Source organism: Canis lupus, chromosome 29, assembly GCF_003254725.2.
Source record: "Canis lupus dingo isolate Sandy chromosome 29, ASM325472v2, whole genome shotgun sequence".
NCBI lineage: Eukaryota > Metazoa > Chordata > Mammalia > Carnivora > Canidae > Canis > Canis lupus.
The window spans coordinates 19,037,652-19,057,459 of record NC_064271.1 but is presented as its reverse complement, the minus strand read 5'-3'; the positions used below and the strand labels follow the sequence as shown (position 1 = coordinate 19,057,459).

Here is a 19,808-nt window from a genome sequence, read left to right as displayed (position 1 = left end):
TTTGTTTTGTCGATTTATTTATTTTTACTGCCAACATCGTTAGCCATGCCTTTCTGCTAATCAATTTTAGCAAGTCGAGGAAAACGCATGCAATATTTTCTGGCAAAAGCATATGCTGAACAATATGTGATCCATACTGTGTGCCATTCTTGGGGTCTACTTTCTGTGGTCACACTGAGAGCAGCAGTGAGACTATGAAAAGCCTATGGGAAGAGAAAAAAAAAGACTAACCAAATAGACATGGCATTTTGATCTCAAAATGCAAAATCATTGGACATGATGGCACTGAAAATCCCAGTGGTTAAAAAAGGAATCAAAACCACATTATGCAGGCAGTGGAAAGTGTGTCAAAAGACTCATGGAGGACGTCAAGTTTTAGAAACTTAGTACAATCCTAGCCATCTTGACTGGATAGTATTTGTATAGGCACATCCCTATAACTTTCGAAAGATAATACTGTTTTAGTCTCCCCCAAACAAGCACACCCAGATCAACTTTCCTTTCTATTCTTGACAAATAGTTAATTAACAACCCCGAGTCCCTGTGTGCCTACTGCTCACGCGCGTGCTAACTTCTGCACCTGTGTACCTACGGTAGCTTGGAGTGTGGGCTGTTGTGATTGCCTGTATTAGTTTACTAATAAAAAGTTAAAAAAATACTATGTTTAGGGTAAGGTAACAATTTCAGCTAGTCAGAGGAGAGTGGAAAGGAGGCACTGCCTTCCAGACTCTGTAAGCTCCCCATCTTGTGGTTCTTCACCTTGTTCAACATCCTTTTCTCGCTGCTGGAGTTGGGAGGCTGCTCCACGGCCGCCGTATTGATGGTCTGATGAACAGAATCAACGTCAGAATGCACAGGAAGGTGCAGCTGATCTTCAAAAACATCTTCTCCTGGACCACCACGCTGGGGAAGTTCTTTGTGCTGCCTGCTACCGGGCTGCGGCCGGGGCCTGGGCTTGAGCACCAGCTCTGTGAGGCCATTGCCACTGAAATCGGTTTCAAGATGATTTCTCTCTTCGTGCTCCAGCCATTTTTCAGTTTTATGATTTCTCCAGTGTTCAGAATTCAAACGACTAACTTCTGGAATGTCGTTATTCCATTCAAGTTTCGTCTCTGGACTGAATGTTGGTTGGTTCAAATGCAGGGTTCGAAGGTCAGCTGGCAAGGTCAAATGAGGCGCTTCCCCAACCAGACGACTCGGGTCTTCATCTGACTCAGCGGAGGCCGTCTCTGCTGGCACAGAGAGCTCAGCAGATCCAGCCAGGAACCCATCACTTTGAGCATTTTTAGTCTTATTTGTTTTATTTTGCTCATGGCGGCTGTTCAGCAGTGCAAATACTCTATCTACATCCTTCAAGTAATTAGTCCAGTCAACCAGACTAAGTGTATAGTTTTGTCTGTACTCATAGACACTTGCATTCACACTGTATAAATCCTCTAGACCTTGCCAGTTGACATCTGTGGTGTGGCTGGGCAGATTAACCTTCCCATCCATCCCATAACTGTCCTCTGTGGAAAGAGAGATGAAGATGGATCATTAGTGGAGAAAGTACTTCCTACTTATCAGACAAGCAACTTACATTGTTTTTAACAGCACAGATCGACTTGAAATACAACACTAAAAAGCATTTTCCCCTAGTAATTTATTATCAGGGAGTGGACTTAGGTTACAGAAGTGATCGAACAGTAACAAAAAATTGGAAAGAGGCTCATACAAGCACAAACCTCTATGATGAGGCACAGCTGGTACTGGAAATGCATGGCATCATCAGTCAGGAGGTTTATGTTTTACCCCCCGCTCAACTCAAGTCAACTTTCCAGCCAGGACATCATGTGAGTGAGGCAATCTGAGTCTTTGTCCCTCATCTGTGGGACAAAATGTGGGAATAGTTGTGCGATAGAACTTTACTACCTACAGGGTCGCCGGGTGAATGATAAATTTGAAAGTGTTTTGAGAAAAAATAAATAAATAAAAAATAAAAAGAAACAATAAAGAGTAAAAAAAAAGTGTTTTAACGTAATATTAAAGTTAATTTCAGACATTTTATGTAAGACATTTAATGCAAGACATTTTTATGCTCCTTGGCACTCAGCATAAAAATAAATGTGAATGCAATTATACTCTTCAGATCTAATGCTTGCATCCATTTCTTTGATTTTGTTGTGGCCTTGAAAGTTCTATGCTCTAGGTAAGTCAGTCTTTGAATGGTTTTCACAGTGTACAAAGAACACACCAGCTTTCTCTCTCTCAGATCTTTCTACATCACCACGGTAACTATAGTCCTGCAGAAAACAGCATCTTTCCCCTTGCTGTGTCCAAGTGCCACTTAGAAAGAGGCAGCCTGGATTAATGTGATGAACTACCCACAAAGCAACACAGATCAGCAGGAAGAATAAGTAAAACTATACAACACCCACACTCTCGGTAAACTAGAAGATAAAAAATCATGTAATCTTCAAACCACCTGTAAGTAAAAAAATGAAAAAGAAAGAAAGAAAAAGTTAATACCAAATCTCAACAGAGCCGTAACGTCACACTTTGGGTACGAGCCCTGGAAAAATGGTATAGACAAGAGAAGAAGGATATGAAGTGGCAGCCAAGAACTGAGTTGAAGCCATCGCTGGAAAGAACGTCAACCTGAAGTAGAAAAGACTGTAACAGGAAGAGACTCAGAAATGGGCATGAATCGAGGTGGTAGTCTAAAAGGCACTGCTTCAGGGAGAAAAGGACACAGAGCAAGAAGAAACATCCTTTGGAAACTGGGTGAGTAAGGTAGAGGACAGCAGAAGGGGGGAGGGATTTCATATCCTGTAAAGGAAAAAGAAAAATTTGGAAGACACACAACCTCCCTCTCACCCCCAAATAATAATAAAATAAAATAGTAAAAAAGAAAGTATATTTGGTTACATCCACTAGAAAGGATCATATTAAACTAGAAATCTCATAAATACTTGAATCCATGAAATTAATAAAGGTAGCCTCAATCTATACACAATTGTTACAAAAGAAAATAGAAAATAAGAATAACAAAATCTATTATCTTATGAAAATGCCAGATGTCCTACCAAAATAAACCATAAAGTGAAGGAAATCACAATACAAAGTTGCCAAGTAAATTAAATGCTTTCAATCATGCACCCCAGGATGTGAAAACTATCTTAAATCAGAAATTAAAGTTTGAAAAAAAAATTAAAGTCTGAATCAACGATCTCACAACCATCCAAATCTTCTTCAAGTATCAAGGCTACAGAAGAACAGTTCTGAAACTAAATGTAAGAAGGCAGGGAATACTATACATATTGGCTCTCTTGAATAGTCTTCATTCAACCAAGAAATCATTGGAGAAACTTCAGCAAAAGGATTGAATGTGAACATTTAATGTACTTATCAGATTTAGGAGTACAATGAAGGTAGGAGATGGGTCGAAAGATAATATATACATTTTATATGACAAAGTAAAAATAATGTAACTAGAAATGGGAGGAAAGATAGAAAAGCTGAAAGAGAAGAAGCTCATTGAGAGTAGAGTTGAAGTAAGAGCTGGGAGTCAAAGAACACCATTAAAAACTGACCAATGAGATAATAAAAGATTAAATAAGAAACAGGGACTAGGGGCATTAAAAACGTTTATATTCAAAGGCAACCAATAGGACAAAAATACAAATCCTACAAAGTTCCAAAGGGTGGGAGGAAGGCAACTACCTTTATAAAGAAGAAACTACCTGTTAAAGATGCAAAGTGAAGTACATGGAAATATAATAAGTGATAATCTAAGACAGGCCAAGTGGACTAAAATTAAATAATAATCCAGAAGACCTAAATACATAATCAATCAGATAGTTCTCATTTAAATGTGTCCAAGAGTATACTCCTTCTCACCTTCTAAAACAGACATAGAAATTCACGTTATTTGATTCTGTGTTAGGTCACAAAAAAAGAATTAATAAGTTGCATAGAATAGAAATATTACAAACACTCTGACACAATGAAACAAGAAATTAGTAACAACAAGAAAGCCCTTTCACCTAGAAGCTGACAAACATCATCTGGATGAAAAGTAAAATACAAATCTAAAAGTGCAGAATTTTAAAAAATGATAATGAAAATGCATTGTATTAGAACCTATGATGCATAAAGCATGATACGTATCATTTTAAGCATTCTTCACCTTACACACTTTTATCATGAAAAATAAATGAATTAAACCCAAAACTCAAAAAAAGCTGCAGAGAGAACAATGTGAATCAAAAGAAAGCACCAGGAAGGAAATCATAAAGGTGAAAGCAAAAATTAATGAGGTAGAGAACGGAAGAATGACATATCTAATTAATAAATAAAAAAATCCTGGTTCTTTAAAAAAGTATCAAAACAATCAGTAGTTCAGGTACTTGAGAGAAAGGGGAGAAAGTTCACATACATGAAATAAAAAATGACAAGGGAGAAATAATCATTGAAACATACGAAATTTAAAACATGAGAGACCACTTTGTAGACCTCAAAGCAATAAATTAGAAAACCTAGATGAAACAGGTAATTGCCCAGAAAATAGTTTATTGAAATTGACCCAATAGAAATAGAAAACTTAGATAAAGCAGTTTCCAAAGAAAGGAAAGTTATTAAGAAACTATTCTACGAAGATGCATCAGGTCCCTAAGGTTTCACAGGAGGCTTCAAGGAGGAGCAAAGCATAGAAAAGCAAAGAAAATCTCCAAACTCTTTTTATGAAGCAAATATAACTAGCTGTGGCAGAGAGAAAGAGGTCCATATCCTAATCCCAGAAATTGTGTCTATGTTACCTTACAAGGGAGTTTGCAGATGTGATTTAATTACCTTGGTAAGGGATGGTGATTCTAAAGTGTCCAGATGGGGACAATGTAATCACAAAGGTCCTAATTAGGGAAAAGGAGGCCGGGGAATGAGAAGATGCACACCCAGAAGTGGAGGTCTCACACGCGTGCGTGTGCCTGCGCATGTGCACACAGGCAGACACCTAGAGATCTGAAGACCCCCCATCCTGCCAGCTCTGAAGATGGGGGGAGAGGGCGGTGGGCAAGGAATGTAGGCAGCCTCCAGAAGTGGGAAAAGACAAGGAAAGGGTCTCTTTTCTAGAGCTCCCGGAAGGAACACAGACCTGCTCACCCCATGGCTTTAGCCCCATTAACACCCATTTTGGACTTCTGACCACTAAAAATAAAAGAATAAATGTGTATTGTTTAAGACAGTGTAGTGATTTGTTACAGCAGCAATAGAAAACTAACACAAGACCTAAAAAGGCAACACTAGGACAAACAGAAAAGGACAAGACTGGCATTATTTATTAATATAAAAACAAAAACCCAAAATAAAATATTGAAGAGAATTCAATATTATTATTTTTTAAAATTTTATTTATTTGAGAGAAAGCATGCATGCATGAGCTGGGGGCAGAGGGAGGGGGAGAAGCAGACTCCCTGCTGAGCAGGGATCCCAGGACCCTGGGATCATGATGTGAGCCAAAGGCAGACGTTTAATCAACTGAGCCACCCAGGCAAGCCGAGAAGTCAATATAATATTAAGAAAATAACACATAATGACCTAGTGGAATTTATTCCAGGAATGAAAGCTTGGCTCCTTCTTAGCAGATCCATTAATATAATATACCGTATGGGAAGATCTAAAGAGAAAAATTATTTGAGCATCTCCATAGATGCTGAAAAAGATTTTTGACAAATTCAACATTCATTAGTAATAAACACACACACACACACACACATCAATGGCTAGTTCTTTAACATGATAAAGATGTATACAACTTAGTCCTAAGGCCCGCCCTCTCACTGAATGGATCAGGAATGAGGGAACATTGTACTAGAAGTATTAGTTCATTCAATTTGACAAAAGGGATCAATTAGAGCCAACGAATTGGAAAAGAAGCAAAGCTATCTCTATTCACAAATGTAAGACAAGTACACCTGAAAAATCCAGAAGAATCAATGACAAAATTAACTCAAAAATAAAAATATTTTTTAAGGTAGCAGAATATAAAATTAACATACAGAAATCAATAGCCCACATATACACAAATGAGAATCACAAAGAGGATTTAATTATGGAGGAAAACCCTATTCACACAGAACAGAGAGGATAAGAGACTATGAATAAACTAGAAACGTGGAAAACCTATAAGAAGATAGTTTAGAAAGTTCCTGAAAGACCTAGAATTTACTTAACCAGGTGGCAAAATTTCTTTTGTTCCTGGATAGAAGACTTAGCATCATAAAGATATAAGTTCTTCCTGATAATTCTTTCAAAAACTATATAAAAGAGTGGGCCTATATGACATAACCAGATAATCTACAAGAGCAAGTAAAATGGCCTTGAAACTTTCAAAAACATGTCAACTCATAATAAGAGCAATACAAATTCCAATCCTACTGAGATATCCTTTCTTTCTCATTTAACTGGAAAAAAAATTTAAAAACTTGACAGCTGTGGAGAGCAAACACTCATACACTGATGATGGGAATGCAAAATGGTACAAACCATATGGAGGGAAATTTGGCAGTAGTTTAATACATTCTTATAGGCATTTGCCTTTGACCCAGTAATCCCACAGCGAGAAACTTACTCTGAAGATAGCCTCAAGAACCTAAAATATATTTGCACAAGGCTCTTAACTCCAGTATAATTTGTTTTTTTTTTTTTTTTTTTAAGATTTTTATTTATTTATTCATGAGAGACACGGAGAGAGGCAGATACGCAGGCAGAGGGAGAAGCAGGCTCCATGCAGGGAGCCCGACGTGGGACTTGATCCCGGGACTCCAGGATCACGCCCTGGGCTGAAGGCAGGCGCTAAACCGCTGAGCCACCCAGGGATCCCCTCCTGTATAATTTGTAATTGCAAAATATGAGAACGCCTGGAAATGCTTATACACAAGAGTGCCTGAATACGTTATGGTACAACCACACAGTAGATTAGTATGAAGCAGTGAAAAGAGAATGGGAAGATCTCTGTGAACTGGTGGAGAGGATATATTTTAAAGTGAAATAATATTTTAAGTGAAAAAGAAACCAAGTGCAATACTGTATGTGTGTATATATATAATCTGTGTGTATAGTGTATATGTATATATATATGCGTGTGTGTGTGTGTGTATATAGTGCACTACTGTTGGTGTGAAAAAAGCAAGAGAAGTCAAATATCACCACCTGCTTACAACTGAGACAAGAAACATGGGAAAGTAAAGCAGAAAACTGACGAGACTTGTTACCTACGGTGCATGTGTGGGAAGAGATGCGGGGAAGGACTAACATTCATGTGCTGTTGGCAGTTTCGACTTTTGGAACTACCTTAAAGTATTACACACTGAGAAACAAAATTAAACTGGGATATGAGCAGAAATAAACAAATTTTGCTCTATTTCAAATGAGTAACATAACCATAAATAAAGGAGGAGGGAGCACGGAACTAGCCCGAGTAACTTCAAACACGGTGCTCTTTTTTTCTCCTTCTAAAGACAGAAATACCTGAAAAATACACTGAACTTGAGTTAGCACATTTGTGTTTACAGCTGGATGATCTAGCAATTCTGAAATTGCTGTGCGCTGTAGCATTTAACAGGTGAGTTAGGCCATTGAGGGTAACAGGAACTAGACTACTTACTGCTGGAAAAGGAAGGTATCAGATGGAAAGTTGGAAGACTAGAAGGAACCCGGAGCTGTTGAATTAGAATTAGAGCTGTCAGGGCAGCCCCGGTGGCTCAGCGGTTTAGCTCTGCCTGCAGCCCGCGGCCTGACCCTGGAGACCTAGGATCAAGTCCCATGTCAGGCTCCCTGCATGGAGCCTGCTTCTCCCTCTGCCTGTGTCTCTGCCTCTCTCTCTCTGTCTCTCATGAATAAATAAATAAAATCTTAAAAAAAAAAAAAAAGAATTAGAGGTATCGGGACAAACATGCAGTTTTCAATATATCTAGATAGCTACGTCCGCATGTAGCTCCATATCTGCAGTAATAGGAACGGCTGTCCAATATCCGAGTGTGTGTATTTTAACTCTGTCCACATGCCACTCCCCACTTAAAAGGAACTGGGGTTCTTTGGAGAAACAGCTGATTCCAGATGTGGGGGAGTAAAAATACAAGATGAACCTGGAACATAGTTAGGTCTGAAAGCAATGGAATGCTCTAAAGATGATGAGGACACACCAAAAGGATACAGAAGCCACCTGAAGGGACATCATTGGCCAAAACTGGGACATTTTATTCATCAAAATAAATAATGGTAGCAAAAGGATATCCATGGGATAAAATAAGGATCTATGAATCCTTTATTGCTATACATACATACATACATATGAGAAAGAGAGAAGCTTTTTCTCTATAGTAGAGTACTACTTAAGAAATGTAGCAAGAATAATGAAGCTGTAAAAATTATCACTTTTCAGTCATCAAAATGATTAAGGCAGGAATTATGAATTCCTCAAAAGTGGATGAATTACTAATTAAAAAAGAGGGCAGCCCCGGTGGCTCAGCGGTTTAGCGCCTGCCTTCAGCCCAGGGCGTGATCCTGGAGACCTGGGATCGAGTCCCACATCAGGTTCCCTGCATGGGGCCTGCTTCTCCCTCTGCCTGTGTCTCTGCCTCTCTCTCGTTCTGTGTCTCTCATGAATAAATAAATAAAAAATCTTTAAAAAAATAAAAAAGAATAATAGTAATTTTATGGTGGATTAACCTAGCAAACAACACCTTAACCAAGTAATCAAAAGTGAGACCACCAAACAGATGTCATAGAGCTCTTTATAAGATATTCTGCCTGGGTGACTCTTGATTTCAGATCAGGTCATGATCTCAGGGTCATGAGATCAAGCCCTGTGATGAGCTCTGCGCTCAGCATGGAGTCTGCTTAAGATTCTCTCCCTCTTCCTCTCCCCTGCTCTTTCAAATAAATAAATAAATATTTAAAAACATAACCAGTGGGACGCCTGGGTGGCTCAGCAGTTGAGCGTCTGCCTCCAGCCCAGGGCATGATCCTGGAGTCCCAGGATCAAGTCCCACATTGGGCTCCCTGCATGGAGCCTGCTTCTCCTTCTGCCTATGTCTCTGCCTCTCTTTCTCTGGGTCTCTCATGAAGAAATAAATAAATCTTAAAAAACAAACAAACCAAAAACCCCAAAATAACCAGTTAAGTATGTCCCACTCTATGCACAGGTAGCAGAGATCATGTAGGTGTGCAACTGTATCTCTTCTGGAGCAGTGTTCTAATCAGCAAGGACTACTGGTGTCCCTAGAAGCAGAAAGAATGGTTTCTAGAGAGAATGCCTGATTCCTACTGACTTCTTCAGTCTGCTCCGTTCCTACTTCCCACATGGCCTCTGCGAAGCCCCACCATCAATGCAGTTTCCTGAAAGCACCAGGCTCTCTCCCTCCTCAGCACCAACATTTATGTCTGGAATGTGCTCCCCTGCCTCATCATCTGAGTCAGCTCTCAGCCTTCACAATTAAATGTGAGCATCATTCGCTTCACAAAGCCTTTTGTGACCCTCCTCTTCCCATTCTTGGGTTTCCTCAGCATGGTGGGAGCCCCTCCATTACAGCACCCACCTATAGATGATTCTGGGGACAAGTGCTCAGAAGCAAACTTCACTTTCATCTGGCTAAGTGTCTGTCATTTCAAGGAGCAAGTAATAGGTCATTTAGAAATTCATAAACATTTGTAATTTTGTTGATCATTGCTAACCGGAAGGTTGATTTTCATTGATGTGGCTACTTCCCTTCCCAGGTTTCAGTTCTGAAGGCATTAATTTTATTTTCAAAATTGAAAGAACCTGAACAGAGTATCTGCTCTTACATCCATTCCATTCTCTGAAGCCCTTCTCTGTTTTTCTGTGCTTTCCCTGAATGCTTTTATGAAGGCGCACGGCTTTCAATATTTGGGACCAAATCAGTGTGCCTTGTGGATGGCATTCGTGCTGCTTGAAACCCAACACGTTTTAGACTGAAATGGAATTTGCTTTAGGTTTTGAGATTTCAGAGACTCTGAATTCGGCATCCTGCAAAATAACTAAAAGCCAATCAATTGTAAATACCTTTTTAATTGTTACGTGTAGAAGATTTCCCGTGCACTAATTTTATTGATGAATCGCAAGAATACCTATTTATTTTACAAATACAAGACTATGAACGTTCAACTAAGAAGGCAGTATAGAACTATAAATAAATGAAGTTATGTCATTTATCTATAGATGAATAACTTTGTAAAGTCAATGGCTGATTAAAGGCACAAACCTGCTTATTGAGACAAATGCACATAATTTTCTCTTTCTTAACATTTAGTAAAAAAAACAAAAACCCTGCTTATTTTTAAACCCATTTTAAAAAAGATTTTATTTATTTATTCATGAGAGACACACAGAGAGGCAGACAGACAGGCAGAGGGAGAAGCAGGCTCCCTGCAGGGAGCCTGATGCGGAACTGGATTCCAGGACCCTGGGATCACGACCTGAACTGAAGGCAGATGCTCAACCACTGAGCCACCCAGGAGTCCCTGATTTTTTTTATCCATTAATGTGAAGGTAAATGTCCTTCAAAATTTTAGCTTTCTTTGATAAACCTCTCACTATTCAACTTTGTTATCAAACATCGTTCACAGAATGGTTTTCTTCCTTCAGTACTCTAGATCAATATTCCAGATCATGCCAGCATTGCCTTCCGCATGCAGCGTTAAATGCCACCTCCCTGGGAAGCTTCTCTGGATTCCTTGGGGTCGGGTTTGGGGCCCCAGACGGCTCTTAGAGCATCATGTCCTCTCCTGTCAGAGCACTTTGTTTTCTGTATTGTAATGGGAATACTTGACTCTGTTCACTTAGAAGGCAGTGGCTTGCATAGACGTGGCCATGTAGATTCTTTCCTTCTTTATTTATCGAATGGATGAAAGAGGATTAATTTTTCCCCTCTCATCGTCCTCTCAATTTTGAAGCCAATTAGAGGTAGATTTCACTCCTCAGTTTGGAGGGAAGGGTCTGAGAGTCCTGCGACACTTGTGTTTCTTCCTCTACAGTACAACAAATAAGGCATTGGGAGTAGAAGCACTACTGGAAAAGTAAGACAAAATTTTGAACTTTCTTTGGGAGCTTAGATGAATCCTGACTCATCCCTACCCTGGAGCCTGACCAGAGTGGCCACTGTTGTGTGAAGAGACTTGTCCCACCAGTTGGCATGGTGTGTCTAGCAGAGCTTGGGCTGGTTTCAGTGCCTGCGTGTCCCACACAGTGGCCCTGCCTCTGACTCATGCCTTGACAACTCTGACCCTCAATCCTCCATTACCTGAGGAGGCTGGTCCCTCTAACCCCAAACCTTGACCTTGACCCAACTCTTGATCAAGCATCTTAAACAGAAAAGTCCAACAGAGCTAGCAAGGCAATTTAAAAGACAAATGGGCTTGCACTGTGATGCGTGTCAAATTATTTTTCAATAGAACTGGAAAGAAATACAGAGGGAAAAATAAAATGGAGTCCTGAGATGTGACAGAGAGAAGAGAACCAGGTGAAGCTTCATTAAAATAACACAGAGCAGGGCAGTGGAGGTTGGGTTTTGTCCTTCCAGAACTTCAAGCAGTTCGGAAAGAAGACTGGACTCTGAATTACCAAAGAGTGATGAAGGAGATGCTGGTGCTGATGAATAGCTCTTTTAGTGTTTCTTAGAAAATTCAGGAACATTCCTGGGAATTATAATGTCACTATTCCCTTTCACATACTGTCTCCTTCATATTAACGTTTTTTTTTGTTTTTGTTTTTTCATGTTAACATTTTGCATCCCATGTACATCTGACTAATAATACTCATCGTTACTAGTGCTTGATACGTGCCAGGCTCTGTTTTCAGCTTCTTACTAGGGAGGCAGGACTTGAACCCAAGGCAGACTAGCTCCTCAGTACTGATCAGGCCCTAACACACAGCTAGCTCACCTATGTCCACCTGCAAAGCATGAGCTGTGGCTCCAGGGTAGATGAATCAAAACACACAGAAGCGGGGCACCTGGGTGGCTCAGTGGTTGAGCATCTGCCTTTGGCTCAGGTTGTGATCCCGGGGTCCTGGGATCGAGTCCTACATCAGGCTTCCCATAGAGAGCCTGCTTCTCCCTTTGCCTGTGACTCTCCCTCTCTCTGTGTGTCTCTCATGAATAAATAAATAAAATCTTTTAAAAAAGCCTGCGAAAGCAATGTGTGCCAAAGTGTGGCTGCTGCGGCTGAAGCACCATGGGCCTCCTGGCTCCTGGGGGGCACCGCGGGCAGGGCAGCAGCCCCGGCCGTGTGAGGCCGCCAGGAACTGACCGGCCACCCCACCCCGTGCCCGCCAGGAGCATTTCCTGGACATCAAAGGGCAGCGCGTTAGCTTTCCTAAGCAGTGGGAAAAAATAAACACCCTCTCACCCTGCTGATCCTATTCTATTTTGCGACACAGAAATGATTGCTTTCAACTCGAGCCAGAAATGATCTTCTGAGTCACAGAGGCCACTTTCCGCGGGTGCCCGTCCTCGGTGCCTGTCCTGGCTGGAAAATGACCGGAGTGAGTAAGCAGAGCCGCCCGGGGCCGGTCGCAGGCACACGCCAGGGCCATAAATAAATAAAATAAATAACGATGTTGAACAGGGAACGGGCTTGCTTTCCGAAGGCTGATTAATAAGCAAATCTAAAGATTAATTTCTCCAAACCCACAAAATGGAAGGCAGTCAAAACTATCACGCAGTCAATTTTGTGCAAGAAAGATGTTTCCTGGGGGCACCTGGGTGGCTCCGACCCAGGGCCTGATCCTGGGGTTCTGGGATCCAGTCCCACATCGGGCTCCCCACATGGAGCCTGCTTCTGCCTCTGCCTGTGTCTCTGCCTCTCTCTCTCTCTGTGTCCCTCATGAATAAATAAATAAAATCTTTAAAAAAAAAGATGTTTTCTGAAACATTCTGTTGAATTTTCAAATTTCAATTTCTTCAGGCTTAGTTGTCAACCATTTTTCTCAAGGTCTTTTATAGTGAAGTTTTATGATTAAAAATGCATTTAATTAGTTTTCTAGAAAAAAAAAAAAAGGAAATCAAAATTGAAGAATCAAGGCTTCTGAACCCTGTCAGTCGTGCCGTCGCTGGAGGGCCGTATCCCTCAGACACCATCTGGAGACGGTTTTCTCAGCAGTTCCACACAGACCGTGGCTTGCCTGGCATCTGTTTCCTTTCAGTCCAATAGGACACAATGAGCAGGTGAGGCCACGTCAAACACTGTATTTGGGTGTCCAGAGAGTCCCCAGGTGTGACAAGCAGATGCTCCCCAAGTCACCCTATTTCGTGACTTCTGGCCTACAGCGTGGATAGCCACTGAAAGACAGCTTGCCCCCTGCCTTATGAAATAGTGGGATCCGAAAATGCCAGTCATTGTGAGTTAGGGTATGCTTACATCTGTCCTTTGATAAGGGAGGCGGAGGGGAAAGGTAACCCTCTGTCACCTTGCACAGTCACGTTCTCAGACAGGCGACCCCATCAACAACGAGTTTACCAAGGCTGTGACAAACGACCTGCCAAATGCTGGATTGAGTGGCAGTGGCACAGGGAGAGAGGAGTCAGTCCCAGATGCCTCCCACTGAATTATGACCAGGAGTGCAGTTACACACCCCTCATCTCAAACGTGTCCTCGTTTGGGGAGGACTTCACGGAGAATGGTTCTCTGACTCAGCTCTGACCAGGCCTGTCTCTTAAATAGCCTCTTAATATCCTTTTACCTCGTTCATGACATGGAGTAAAAGAGAGCTCAGCTCCCCTGAACATCCCTTCGCTGTAAAATTGAGTGCATCATAAAATACCCATAGAGTCAATATTTAGTGTTAGGTCCACTTAAAATGTCACACTTTGGAAATGTCTCAGTGTGGCCTCTGGGAGGCAGGCAGAGTGCTGGTGTGTGGGATATTACCTCGTCAGCCCATATCCCGGGTGAGACCAGCTTAAGAGAGGGTTCTTCTGCTCTGTCCTACGTGTGCTGGGGGTGATGTGGGGTCGGGGTGGGGGTGCAGCCAGGAAAGGAGAGGAGACAGGAGAGGAGAGAAAAAGAAGAGATACACACGTGGTTATTAAGTATCCTCCACAGTCCGGCTTTCTTTGTTCTGTTAGTTGTTTACATCCCCCTCTCCCTCCCTTTCCTGTTGTTTGGCTCCTGGTTGGAAAAGGAGGAATCTGAGACCAATCAGGAGGCTGGAGGGGGGGGCAGTGGGGCAAACAGGGTGCCCCGGCATGGCACCAAGCAAGTCCATGCTCCTTTGATGGATTCATCGTGAATGAGGATGCCTGTCGACACACGGTGCCTCAGTTTCCCCACAGTAGAGGTGGTAAGGGCAGTCCCCTCCTGCCCCACATGACACATTTCTGACAAATCCACCCAAGGTCTATACTCAGAATGGAAAATCATCAAGGGCTGACGATGACAGGTGTGTGGGTCCCCCGCTCCAGAACACGAGGAGATGAGAGGGGCAGGTGGGGGTCGGAGGGAACACGGTGGCTGGGCTGAGGCCTGTTTATGCAGTTTGGGTGTGTCAGGCGTATGGTCTCCGTGCTCATGCAGAGACCTCTCCGTCCGGGCCCCCGGTGCCTTCTCCTCACTCACCACCACCCTGCGGAGCCTTCTGAATCATATCACCGCTGCTTTTCCCCACCCAGGTTAAGGCCTCTTGACAAAGAAGCTCCTTCTCTTTCCCCCACCTTCAGCTGCAGAATACTCTTAAAATTCCCATTGCTCCTTCTGGGTCCTTGACATCATGGTTCACAAGAACCTCTTAACCAGCTTCCAGGAAGCCTCTCCCCACGTCAGCGTGCAAGCACCACAAGGGAAATCATTCTCCCGACCTCTCCCCAGAGCCCCCGAAGGTCATTCTGGGGTTTTTTCCCCCTTTCACATCATTCCATGCTTAAAAGCATCATCTAATGAGCAAACACACATGGAGTAAACGCTCTGAGAGACATCCTGCCGTGACAGCTGATTAAAAGCGAAGTGACAGATCTGTGACCAATGACACGATATGGTGGCGAATGCTGTTAGCACATGCATGCACCCCGCACTACGCTCTGCGCAACACGGTGAGAAACGGAAATTAGTTGAAATGGCTGGATCATGCAATTATTGGGAAAGAAGCTGCGGGGGAGAATAAAAAAGTGTGAATACCTGTGTAGGTCATAGCTTCCTCCATCCTTATTTCCTGATATAGGAAAATACAAGAGTAATTTATGTTAGCTTTAGAACTCATACAACCATTCACTATGTAGTTCTCCATGCACAACATCTAAATCCTAGAAAGAAACAGATTGTGTTAAGTACAGACAGGGCTAGAGTCCCATAGAGCTTTTCTAGTAGACAGCTTCAAAATGAGCATGGAAAGCTAAAAAATAAAAAGGTCTGAGATAAAATGTAGAGGAGTTCACATGAAAAGGGAGTGCAGTGGGAAAGGAGGAGAGCCCATTTAAAAGCAGTAAGAGAAGTACTTGCAGTCAGGCTCAGTAAAATTATGGTTATTTTTAGACAAAACACTTGGGGGGTGGGGAAAGGCCAATAATCCCCTCACTTAGGAACGATCTAGAAGGTGGAGAGGACTACTTTCGGCCGAACAGCAATCACGGGCTCCCCCTGGTGTGTCATCCCATCAAGAGACTGTCAGCCTTCCCGGGGCAGTTACATCATCACCCATTAAGAGACCGTGGTCCTTTGGGGGAGAAATGTCAGGGTGTAATTTCGCTAGGGCCTCTAATAATCAGTTTAATTTCTAAGCTTTATTGGGCTTTTACATTTTTTTCTTTCTTTTTGGTGTGTGGAGGGCGAAGATTTGAGGAAAAGCTAGAACAAGTAAGCAGGATATCTGAAAAGGCTCGAGCCACGTGCAGTCGTGACCAAAAGACCCATTTTGCAAGTCAGGACTGGACATTTCTGGCTGGCAACTCATCTGATGACGATGTTAACGGAGAAGATAGCTGTGAGGTGACCCCTCTAGAATTTCTTATGGGACCTTCACAGCTTGAAAGCCTTGGTGCCCTACCATGGTGCAAATGACAGGTGGCAGACGTTGATCCTTTGGGGATGGGTGTCCCCCGCCCCCAGTCACATGAGCCAGGGACCCAGAGACACGGGCTGTTAGGGGCGCTGGGAAAACCCAGCTGCACACAACGGGTCCCTGCAAAGTGCTCCCCACTGCCAGGGAGCCCCACGGTTCACCCTTTTGGGGTTGACATGCTGCGCTGCTGGCAAGCCCTGGCCAGCACCAGCTCTCTCTCCTTCCTTCTGTGGACTGCAGGAATTTACATTTCTACCGGAATTATGAGAAAATCAGTGTTCTCATCAACTAGGAAAGGGCTGGACAGGCTGAAAAGAACTGCAGCCTTATGAACCAGAGGAGAGATAAGTGAGTTTAACACTGTGGCCCCGGTAGGGAACATCTGGCTGATTCCATATGGGCCCTCTAATGCTCTTAGGCCCCAAGACAGTGAATTACTCAAGTATCTCTAACTTCAGAGGGGAAATCCTGGTAAAAAGAAATCTAATTCACTGTGTCACGGGTAGTGATCCCACTGGGGCAGCTCCCAACAGTGATAAGCAGAAACAGGGCATTGTGTGTTTCCATCCAAATTCACTTAAAAAATTAGGATATCCTGGTTTACCTAGAGTATATGTTCTGTCTATTGGCGGCAATAACCAATAAGTCCCCAATGCTTTCATCCTACCTGCCAGTGAGTGCTTCTACCAGGAGAGTTTACTAGTAGAACAGACGTGTGGGAGAAACTGGAATAAAATTCTCACCAGATCTTTTGGTGCGTTACATTTTTCATTAATGCTCCCAGAGGTAAGCTTAGAGAACACGTTATATTTGGAATTGCCTGGAAAGTCTCCCCTGGACGAATCCCAAACTCTTGTGTTTCTACGCATACAGACGTTTCAAAGGTGGAAAACTCGACAACACAAAGAATTTCCCAGGAAATACAGGAAAAAAAAAAAAAAAACCCTTTTTCCCCCTTACCAACTTCAAGGCCCTTAGGTCTTGGGTTGCACTGCTTGTACCCCTGACAGCTTCTGAGCTCCATGAGTTGAACATGCAGCTGATTCAAAATGCCCCGTTCCACTGTGTGCACTGCGTTTGTGAGCTGTGGATGAGGAGGCCAGGACGATAGAGTTATGCTCATGTTCTGGCTGTTTCATTTTCAACAACCTTCATAAAACGAAAACATATGGACTTACCTGATAAGGATCTGTATTCATATCAAAATACTCCAAAAAGCCAGTGGCGAACTCACAGAAAAGAAAATTATGCGTCTCATTAACTGTCCGCAAACACCAGTAGGTATTGTTGTTAGAACTCGTGCAAGCACAGAAAGAGCCCACTGTTGGTAAAAAAAAAAAAGAGAAAAAGAAAAAGAAAAACAAAATGTAGGCTGGTTAGCCTGAAAAAAACAAAAAAATGTAGGCCGGCTAACCATTTCCTGATCTTTTTTACTTTAAGGGGCACATTTTCTTTCTTGTAACTACTATGTGGTTAGATGTTTTAAAAAATTATATTTCCCTCCTTTCTAAATAATTTGCTGTGGGACCAGGTGGCAAATGGGAAAAATAATGGCAATTTATGATCGTGAATACAGATGGAAGGCCAAGGTAAAGTTTTAGGCACATTAATTTGCTTCCCTCCGTCAGGCCGTAGTCACTGAAATAGAGTGAGTGAGTGGAGAATGAAGGGGAAGGAAATGATCAGAGCTTGTATTTCTGGTTATTTTTATCTTTTCTTAAAAAAGAAAAAAAATAGTTTTATAATACAGAGATGGACCTGGTGCCTTTGCTTTGTTCTCTATATCACAGCGACACATCACAAAATGGTGCACAGAAACGGGATTCTTTGTGATCATTGTAGACAATATATTTTTTTAAAGATTTATTTATTTACTTGAGAGAGAGAGAGAGAGCGCACAAGCGCAGTGGGGAGGGCCAGAGGGAGAGGGAGAGATTCTCAAGCAGAATCCCGGCTGAGCATGAACTCTGACTCAGGGCTTGATCTCACAACCCTGAGATCACGACCCTGAGATCACGACTTGAGCTGATACCAAGAGTCAGACACTTAACTGACTGTGTCACCCAGGCACCCCAACAATATCTTAACGTGAGATGAGCTATGACCATTAACACGTTTTGTACCATGAGAGGTTCACTGGTTAACTGGTGGAAAGCAAATAAAACATATGTCAAAACAAAACAAAACAAATTACTTAGTCTTCTTCTTTTTTTTTTTACTTAGTCTTCTTTTATAGAAAGGCAGTTTCTAGATTTGCTGACCTTTCCTGCAATAATAATTCAATTTTAAAAGTGTGCTATCTAGAGAGGCAGTCAGTTGTTTAAGCATCTGCCTTTGGCTCAGGTCATGATCCCAGGGGAGTTGGCTTCTCCCTCTGCCCTCCCACCCAACTCATGCTCTCTCTCCCTCTCTCTCAAATAAATAAATAAAATCTTTAAAAAAATGTGCTATCTAGCAAATATTTTTTAAATAATTGGGATAGGTACACTTAATTAATGAGCATTCACTGTCCATTGTGTGCTTTGCATGCATTGACTCCTTAAAAGAACTTTATGAGACAGATTATTATTCTTTCCATTTTATAGATGGGAAAAACGGAGCACAGAGAGGTTAAGTAATTTATCTAAAGTCACAACAGCTGACAAGTGGCAGCATTAGAGATCTGGCTAAAGGCTATAGTCTTAACCACTATATGCTACTTACCTCCCTATCCAATATTAAGAACACTAAATCTGTCCCCTTAAGCTAAGAGATATTTTAAACAATGAATGAGAAATGATTTTCTTTAAATTTTACTTTAATAGACTTTTTATTTATTTATTTTTTAAAAGATTTTATTTATTTACTCATGAGAGACAGAGAGAGAGAGGCAGGGACACAGGCAGAGGGAGAACAAGGCTCCATGCAGGGAGCCTGATGTGGGACTTGATCCCAGGACCCCGGGATCACACCCTGAGCCAGAAGCAGATGCTCAACCGCTGAGACACCCAGGTGTCCCTAATAGACTTTTTAGAGCATAAAACAGTTTATAGAAAAACCTAGCAGAAGGCCCAGAGACTTTCTAGGGACTACACTCATCTCACATATGCCCAACCTTCCACACTACCAAATTCCCTTTTGACAGTGGCACATCTGTGACAGTTAATGAACCTACATTGACACATCATCACCCAAAGTCCATAGCCTACATTATGGTTCGCTCTTAGTGTTGTATGTTCTATGAGCTTTGACAAATGTATAATGATATGTATCACCAGTATAGTATCATACAAAGTAGTTTCACGGCCCTAAAGATCCACACTGCTCCATCTATTCATCCCTTGCCCTGCAGAAATGATTTTTCAAACTGCTGTGTGTCCTGTACCCCACCCCAGAGCTTGGTGGAGGATGGACCCCTGTAACCTGAGTGACCCTCAGAGATCTTCACTCCCAGTTTAGGGAATGAGATTAAAAGTTAAATGCTATGAGTTTAAGAGTTCACTTGGCCTCAGTGTGGCTGGAAATGAAAATGCAAGCTTGGATACTGAAATCAAAAAGCATCCAAATGGAAAGATAAAACAAAGATTTTGGGATATAGGCCTGAAACCCCCTGAGAATGGTCTTGGGTTCCTGGAGTCTCTAAATTCCACTTTGAGAGACTCTGACCCAGGTGGTCTCCTGGGTTCTTCTCAATGAGAAGATCTGAGGTTTTAGCTACTCTCTGGGATGGTGAGCCTTCAATCAGTTGTTGTGCCACAAGAATTAAGGGCATTATTTCTAGAAG

The 19,808-nt window shown here is 42.1% G+C and overlaps 1 protein-coding gene across 16 annotated transcripts in view; it reads right to left on the bottom strand.

Moving 5' to 3' along the window:
- SULF1 (sulfatase 1) overlaps window positions 1-19,808 on the bottom strand; it is a 175,553-nt gene continuing 155,745 nt past the window's right edge. For 13 of the 16 annotated variants that reach the window (XM_025477927.3, XM_025477931.3, XM_025477926.3 and 10 more), the window contains 3 exons: window positions 17,224-17,366; window positions 17,006-17,129; window positions 1-1,508 (listed from right to left, as the gene is read on the bottom strand). In XM_025477927.3, coding sequence (XP_025333712.1) covers window positions 688-1,508; window positions 17,006-17,129; window positions 17,224-17,366 — 1,088 coding nt within the window. In that variant the 3' untranslated portion in view covers window positions 1-687. Of the gene's footprint in view, window positions 1,509-13,923; window positions 13,990-15,165; window positions 15,200-17,005; window positions 17,130-17,223; window positions 17,367-19,808 lie in introns of all 16 variants that reach the window. The other 3 variants (XM_049103768.1, XM_049103767.1, XM_049103766.1) reach the window with 2 other exon arrangements.